This window comes from Aethalodelphis obliquidens, unplaced genomic scaffold, assembly GCF_003676395.1.
Source record: "Aethalodelphis obliquidens isolate GAN/ISIS:26980383/991018 unplaced genomic scaffold, ASM367639v1 scaffold80, whole genome shotgun sequence".
Taxonomy (NCBI): Eukaryota; Metazoa; Chordata; class Mammalia; order Artiodactyla; family Delphinidae; genus Aethalodelphis; species Aethalodelphis obliquidens.
Genome location: NW_020838024.1, coordinates 3,577,065 through 3,585,677, shown reverse-complemented (window position 1 = coordinate 3,585,677; position 8,613 = coordinate 3,577,065). Strand labels below are relative to the sequence as shown.

At 44.9% G+C, this 8,613-nt stretch overlaps 1 protein-coding gene across 1 annotated transcript in view; it reads right to left on the bottom strand.

Moving 5' to 3' along the window:
- Positions 1–5,253: 5,253 nt before the first annotated feature.
- AGXT2 (alanine--glyoxylate aminotransferase 2) overlaps positions 5,254–8,613 on the bottom strand; it is a 45,127-nt gene continuing 41,767 nt past the window's right edge. Inside the window, exon 14 of the mRNA XM_027092665.1 lies at positions 5,254–5,927. Within this exon, the coding sequence (XP_026948466.1) occupies positions 5,820–5,927 (108 nt within the window). The 3' untranslated portion in view covers positions 5,254–5,819. The remainder of the gene's footprint in view (positions 5,928–8,613) is intronic.

Here is an 8,613-nt window from a genome sequence, read left to right as displayed (position 1 = left end):
TTTGGTGGACCGATGTCCTGAACTCAGCTCTCCCACCTCAGAATCTCAGGCCTGACACCCGGCCAGAGCACCAAGACCCTGTCAACCACCCGGCTGCAAACATAGAGTCATTTCCAATCTCAGCTCCCAAATGGCTAACTGTTTATTTCAGATGGGTAATCGCTGCCTTAAGCTGTTGGTGGCACTGTACCATCTACGTGTAAAATGCATACAGCACCATCAGGAGTTAGTCTTTGCCTTTCAGTGAGGGACACTGTGTTAGGCCTGATGTATATGAGGATGGAGAAGACAAGGTCACCTTGCCAGGAGTTTAGAGTTTGGTTAGGAGATAAGATGTATCCACAGGAATCAACATTATCCCAAGATGGTGAGAGCCAAGTGCAAATAAGGAAGTTCTTAGTTCAAAAGGAAAGTGACACTAAGGAAAGAGTTAATATTAATTGAGCAGCTGTCAGGGTATTTGCTTATTTAAATCCTCCCAAGGGATCCATGGGATTATATTATCCTCTTTTTTGGACCCAAGGAAGCTTCAGCTCAAGGAGGTTAATTTGCCCAAAACAAACCAGGTGGAGAGCTTGTGCAGGCTCCCTCTGTGGCATGTTGTGTTTTCATTAGTTGCTGTCTGCAATGACCCTCTCCCCCCAGCCAGTTCTTGATTAAATTGTGTTTTTGATGTCTCTCTATGTTCTCCATCCTGGATTACTAGCACTGCTGGTTCTGCCAACACTCCTTACGTCTGTCACCAGTCAGACCAAGCTGACCTACCTTTATCTGACCTAAACCTAAAGGTATTGACATAATTGAGCCTTTGGTTCTGTGTCTTCACTCTTGCTAAGTTAGGTGGCCCTTTTGTTTTTGTTGAGATACTTTGTGGTATTTTGTTCTAGTTTTCCTGTTTTTTTTTTTTTTTTAATGAAAGTAATCTACCTTTTTTAAAAAAAATTAATTAATTAATTAATTAATTTTTGGCTGTGTTGGGTCTTCATTTCTGTGCGAGGGCTTTCTCTAGTTGTGGCAAGCGGGGGCCACTCTTCATGGCGGTGCGTGGGCCTCTCACTATCTCGGCCTCTCTCGTTGCGGAGCACAGGCTCCAGACGCGCAGGCTCAGCAGTTGTGGCTCACGGGCCTAGTTGCTCCGCGGCATGTGGGATCTTCCCAGACCAGGGCTCGAACCCGTGTCCCCTGCATTAGCAGGCAGATTCTCAACCACTGCGCCACCAGGGAAGCCCTAGTTTTCCTGTTTCTAATGGGCAAAGCTGCACCATTTTTACTGTTTGTGCCTCAGCTGGAAATGAGGCTTCAGCTTTAATTAACCCGAGCAATCTGCGGCAGTGACCAGAGTCTTCAAACCTACCTTTGAAACTTGACTGTGATGCTCTGGAACTAAGTGATGATGAAGTGGACAATGTTGTTGAGATTTAGGTGGGATTTAAAGGTGGAAGAAGGATCAAGTCCTCCCACAGTTTAGAGATACCTTTTGAGGTTACTTTGAATTACTGGAAAGTTAAAAACGACACTGATGTAAAAGATGGAGCTTTAGAACACAAATAAGAGCGTAGTTTATTACTGTATTACCAATTTATCAGTGTTATTTTACATCTCTTTATAATTATTATTATTAATGGTATAATCAAAGTTTGATGTTTTTTTTTTAATTACTCCCTCCTGAGTGCATTGTCATGTCAAGGGTTTTTAAACAGTTGCTAACATTTTAATATTATATTCTCATCACATGATTAACTGTCAATGTGTTCCTTGTGTGGAAAAAGTTTACGTGAGCTGAGTGTTCATTATCTTCACTTCAGGCAGTTTCAACAAGAAAGGAAATAAAAAAGAGCTTGGCAAGCATGTGGGCTTCTTGTCTTATGTAAGCTGGCTTACATCCCACCTCCTGTGGGTAGAGCAGAAAATGGAAGGGCAAGAAATGGTGGTGCTAAACTCCTACCCATGGTTCCAGATGGAAAGAAGTAGGAATCCATCATGTTTATAAACTAGTGAAAGAAATGAATACATGCTCCAAGGCCACAATGTTTGCCCTTTCTGCTCCATACCTCCGATGGCTTACACATTTTAAATCCCCAAATGCTCTTCAAGAAAGAGGAGCAGTTTATCCTGGTCAAAGCACTTAGATAGAGTTATACAAACTTCATAGTCAAGAAATGAGACCTAGAACCTGGCTACATTTCAGAATTCCATTGCTGGCTTTTACTCTACAAAGATTCCAGGAGGTGGGAGACTAACAGGGTGTACTCCTAGATGTATACAAGATCCTGTAGGACTCAGGAAGCCACAAGGAATATGTCCGATGAATTTATCTGAACAATTAAATCCCTCAGCATCCTTCCTCCAGGAGAGGGTGTCCTGGCAGGGATCTTGGCCTAAGCATGAAACCTTTTTTTTTTTATTTTAAATTTATATTTTGTTGTTTTCCCTTCATATTTTATTAAATTTCTAAACGGTTATTATAAACATTATTTTCAATGTTTCCCCCTTTTTCTTTTTTAAAATTTATTTATTTGGTTACACCGAGTCTTAGTTGCAGCAGGCATACTCCTTAGTTGTGGCACATGTGCTCCTTAGTTGTGGCCAGCGGGCTCCTTAGTTATGGTATGTGAACTCTTAGTTGCAGCATGCATGTGGGATCTAGTTCCCTGACCAGGGATCGAACCTGGGCCCCCTGCACTGGGAGTGTGGAGTCTTAGGCACTGAGCCACCAGGGAAATCCCTCCCCCTTTTTCTTTATCTTGAAAGGAAAGAAATACTGAGAATGGGAAGGCCTTGAAGAATAACAAAGAAGTGTTGCCTTTCTTGTCCAATCTCCCTGATCCCATAATTTTCATTCACAAAGAAGAGCAGAAGAACGTACCAGGTAGAGTGAATTATAGGAGCTAAGAACCAATATACATGACACGAAAGGAACAAAGGGAGTAAAACATGAAAACTTGGTCTGGGGACAAGTTGTGAAGGGTCTTGAATGCCATAATAGTTGGAATTTGGACTTTGTTCCATGAGTAATAGGGAGCCCTCAAAGCCTTCAAAAGATGGGAGATGGGATCATACTTATCCTTTAATTAACTGGCTTTGGAATCAGTGTAGAGAATGGATTGGGAAGGCGTCCAGAATACCAGTTAGGAGGTGGCTGAAATAGTTCAGGAAAGAAGATGACGGCACAAATTAAGGCGGTTTTGGTATAAATGAGCCATATTGGAAAAATTATGTTGGAGAAAGTATTTATGACACTTAGTCATATGAGAGGCAAAAAGATAACTTGGAGAAAAATAATGCCCTAAAGGATGAGCCTGAGACAAAAGGCTCATTAATCAAGAAGGAATTCATCGTAGGAGAGAAATTTAGTGTGTTTTGTGTTAGAAATGTTGAATTTGAAGTGTCCTTGTGACATCCAAATGAAGGTGTCCAGACAGTTAGAACCTTGGAGTTGGGGTTCAGCAAAAACGTTGAGACTGAAGATGAATATTTGCAAGTCCTCGGTATAGTCGAGATAGGGGAAATCTCCTAAGTGGATGAGGTTGCCCATAGGGAGAGGGTCTAGCATGGAGGAAGAGATGGCCCAGGACAGAACCCTGTCGTGGAGGAGTTGCCAGGGGAGACTAAGAAGGTACCATCTGAGATAAAAGGACCACACTGCAGAAGCCGAGGGAATCAACTCAAGAAGGAGCAGTTGTTGAGAAAGCACATTCAAAGGAAGCGTTAAGTTTGGGCCGTAAGGAAGTCACTGGTGGCCTTTTGAGAAGGCACTTGTCAAGGAACGAGAGGCCAGAACGGGGTCTTAGTTGTTGAGGCACGAACGGGAAGCAAGGAAGCGTACAGGAGCACAAAGGCTGCTCTTGGGAGACTCTGTAGTGAAGGAAAGAAGGGAAATGTGGCTTGAAAGGAAAAAACTGCTATTTGCATAGTTCTCTAGTTTTTAAGCACTTTTCCATCTGTTAGACTACTTGATTCCCAGTACAACTCAGGAGGAAGGAAGGGCAAGTACTGATCTGCCTGGGAACAAGATGAGGTTAAAAAGAGATTAAAAGTCTTGCCCAAGGTCATCTGTAGCAAATAAATGGAAGAGCTGAATTTAGAATTCAGGTTATTTGGCTTGTAATACAATCATCGTTCCACTGCGCCCAAACAGAGCATCTCTAAAGTGTTTGCTCTATTTGGATATTGGATACTAGAGGGCATTAAGCTCCTTCTTACAGGGGTTTTGATCTTATCTGGGGGGTAATGGGGGGCCACCGGAAGGTTTTGTGCAAGAGAAGGACATGTTTAAGTCAATGCCCGAGGGAGACACATCTGGCAGTGAGGTGTAGGTTATCTTAGCGGAACAGACACCTCAGGGGTAAATCATTACGACGTGGCTTCAAACTGGGACACAGCTTAAACATCAAATTACGGTGCTGAGAAAGTTACTTCCCATTCAGTTCTGTGGATCTTCTGTTTGTGTTAAGGAGAGGGACTCAGCTTGCCAGTATCTTTTTACACCCCTCAAACACTCTGTAAGCTCCTTTTTTCCCCCTAAATTCCCTTTTTTTTTTTAAATTTTTAAAAATTTTTTTTACGCGGGCCTCTCACTGTTGTGGCCTCTCCCGTTGCGGAGCACAGGCTCCGGACGCGCAGGCTCAGCGGCCATGGCTCACGGGCCCAGCCGCTCCACGGCATGTGGGATCTTCCCGGACCGGGGCACGAACCCGTGTCCCCTGCATCGGCAGACGGACCCTCAACCACTGCGCCATCAGGGAAGCCCCCTAAATTCCCTTTTGAACAAAGAGAGAACAAGCCTCAGGCTGAGAACGTCTTCAAGAAACTGTATTTTGCTAGACCTGAATTACATCATTTTGTGTTCACTCTATTTTATGAGCATTTTCCAGTTGTGACAAGTAGTACTGATTTCTCATCTATTATAATGATAGAAACATTACTATCAAATACATCTAAGTAAAAAAAGTCAGATTAAGGAAAAATATTAAGTCAATTTTAAGACAAATAGTGCATACATATGGGAAAGAAGCACTATGAATGTGCATTCTAATGACTATAAAGTTGGGGAACTTCTGGTCTTGGAGACTATTATAATAGGAGTAACGAGAATTTAGTCCAGGGTGAGATGATGGCAGTGGAAACAAAGGAGGCTCTGATAGACATTTTAGGGGAGTTAGAGGAGAGGACAGTTATCTACGTGGGGTATTTTCTGCATAATTTCCCAGGATGCTTATGGCTGCAATAAGAGAAAACTTAAATGAAAAAGGCTTGTGTGATGCATTGAACTTATTTTCTAATAAGAAGCCCCAAGGTAAGGGGGCTCCAGGATTGGTTAAATCAGTGGCCCTTTGACATCACTAAGGACTCAGCTTCGCTCCACCTTCCAACCTCAGCAAATAAGCTCGTCCTCAGGGCCGCAAAGTGGCTGACGGTGGTTGGAGCAGTCCTATCGTGACATCTGGTGCTTCAATGCAGGACGAACACATCTCTTCAGGAGACGAAGAGCAGAGGATGAAGAAATCTTTTCCTGAAGGCACCTCCACCAAAAGATTTTCCTGCAGGAATCATGTCACATATCAGGTGTAAACATTCACCGCAAAGGAGAATAAAATTAGCATAACTAATCTAGACTAATTAGGATTTATTCTCTGAGCTAGGGATACAGATCCTTTCCTGAGGGATGGCTTTCTCAAGGTAACAGGAGCTCCATTAACAAATATGGCCGGTAGGCAGTCAACCATTTACAACTTATACCAGTGGTTCTGAAATTTCTCAAATTAACCCTTGAACATAAGTGGGAAGTTCTTGAGGCTTGTGGTTCTTTTTTCAAAAAATTATTTGTCTTGGCTCTCCATGTGTTGGATTAAGGCAGAACGGAATACTTCCACTGCAAAATCAACTTCTGGTTTAGTGATGCACATCGAGGGTGCGATGCGGAATGTCTGAGGAGATAAAGGAAAATAGAGCAACGGATCATCATAGAATCAACTATGACTTCAAGGAAATGCATTAGATTAAGAATCGAACACCTTGTTTTCATGACATTCCTTATGTTTCCCTCAAGGGCTCGTCTCCTCCTCCCCAGTGCTGTATCTAGGCCATTCATCCTCTAGTCTCAAAAATTCTGGTACCATCCGCTCAGCCCCTTTTCCTTTTTGTCACCTGCTGACCTCCCGGTCCTTCCACCACCTCCACTGAGGTCTTAGGCCTCTATCTACCCTCCGTTTCTGCCATCACCGAGGTTGCCTTCTGTGGCCCTGTGTGCAGCCCAACAAACTAGCGTCTCAGTTTCTTGATCGCCACGACGCCAGGAACCTTCATCTGCATCCACTCACACCCCAGGCCAGCACCACGGGCCTCCTCTTCACTAGGGATTCTTCCATTTCTGATTCCCAGTGCATCTGCCCTTCCCATGAAAACTTCAGTCTCCTCCTCCCTCCATGAGCTTCGGGCCTCCTCTTCACTAGGGATTCTTCCATTTCTGATTCCCAGTGCATCTGCCCTTCCCATGAAAACTTCAGTCTCCTCCTCCCTCCATGAGCTTCAGGTCCGTCACCCCACTCAGATCTCGTCCTCCTGTTCCTACCCAGCTTGGAGCACAGGCTTGAGGACATGAACCCCTCTCTCACCTGCCCCCTCACTCTGCTTGCCTTCCTACCCTTCCGCTGCTGCACACACACAGCAAAGTCCCAGGTCCCATCAGAGCTCTAATAGAACTGTTTTGCTCCAACATAGAGAGCTGAGAAGTGGGAAAGAAAATCACACTGCTGGTGGACAGACACCACAAGGAATGCAGGGTCCTACTTCTGCTGGTGTCCTAAATGTTCAGGTCCTCTCGCCTTTGCCATTCTAATTTCCATTCCTCTCACTTTCCTCACTCAGTTCCTACACCCCTCACTCTGTTTCATAGACAGTCTTGCCTCATGCTCCTCAGACACTGTCAAGCAAGACCTTTCTATAAACTTGCTTGCTCCCATGTGCATTCTTATATCCTAGGCTGAAGGTTCAAGGAACAAATCATCTACGATTCGACTCCAAATTTTCCACCTGTGCCTTTGGCCCTTGCTTCTCCCATCACCTTCCCTCCAGGAAACATCCCTGCATTCTCTTGCATCTTCACCTTCTCCTCAACTTCCCCTCAGCCTATAAACAAGCAGGCTTTGGGCTTCCCTGGTGGTGCAGTGGTTGAGAGTCCGCCTGCCGATGCAGGGGACACGGGTTCGTGCCCCGGTCCGGGAAGATCCCACATGCCGCGGAGCGGCTGGGCCCCTGAGCCATGGCCGCTGAGCCTGTGCGTCCGGAGCGTGTGCTCCGCAACGGGAGAGGCCACAACAGTGAGAGGCCCACGTACCGCAAAAACAACAACAACAACAACAAAAAAAAAAAACCAAGCAGGCTTACAGCTCTCATAATCTAAATCCAAACCACACATAAAACCACAGATAAAAATGTGTTGACCCTCCTGGTCTCTTCCAGCTACCATACAAATACTATCCTTCCTTTCATCAAACTTATAAAAATAAAAGGACTGGTTGATGCTATTGGCCATTATTTTCCACTCTGCCTTCCCTCTATTCACATCTCAACTCATTGCAGCCTGGTTTGTGTCCCATCAACCTTCTGACCCCACCCTGAGGAATCCGACGGGCACGTTCCAGCCCTCATCCGTTCTGGCCTTCTCTTCTGCATGTGGAACTTCTGTTGCTCCCCCTTCCAGAACCTCCCCACTCTGGCTCCCATGACTTCACACCCTCCTAGCTCTCCTCACAGCTCTCCACCCATTTTGTGTCTCCACCTGGGTACCTCTTATTCCACCTGCCCTTTAAAAGTTGACGTGACCCAGGTGTCTATCCTCATCCCTCTGCATTTCGCATCTAGACTCCCTTCCCAGGAGATTTCCTCCTCTCCCCACTTCTATGCTGATGACCCCCAAATCGTGATCCTCACCTCGATTCTTTCCTCTGAGCTACAGAATTGTCTATAGATAGAAGGAGAGCAAGTTCAAAGCAGCACTCATCCCTTTATACCCAAATCCTGGGCATTCCACTGCCACATTGCTCTCTGGATGTCTCCTCTATCCCTACGGCTGCTGGTCAAGTTCAGACAGCATCATTAGCCTCCACCTGGACTCCCGGCCTCCAGTCTCGTCCCCTCAGGTTTACTCTCCTCTGAGGACAGATTCAGAAATCAGACTGCCTGAATTTGGATCCTGGTTCTGCCACTTACTAACTGTGTGACTTGGGCAATTTACCTAGCCTCTCTGTGCCTCTTTTTCTTCATCTGTAAAATAAGGATAAGAGTACTTATTTCATAGGCATGTTGAGAGCATTAAATGAGTCAACATATGAAAAGCATTTAGAACAGTGTATACTATCCCTTCGTATGGTTATCGGCAAGCTTACTAGATTGCATTATCATTTTCTGTTTAAGTCTTTCTCCTCTGCCAGTCCCATGGAGGGAGGGACAGATCTTATTTCTCACTGTAGCTCTAGTATCCAGCCAAGCAGTGGCTGCCTAGGACTCAAGTGTGTGCCGGACGACTAAGGACTAACTAAGCAAGTAAACAATGAATCGTTTTCTGTCTTTAGAAGTAGCCCGTCTTAGGATTTTGAACCATTAACTTACTCT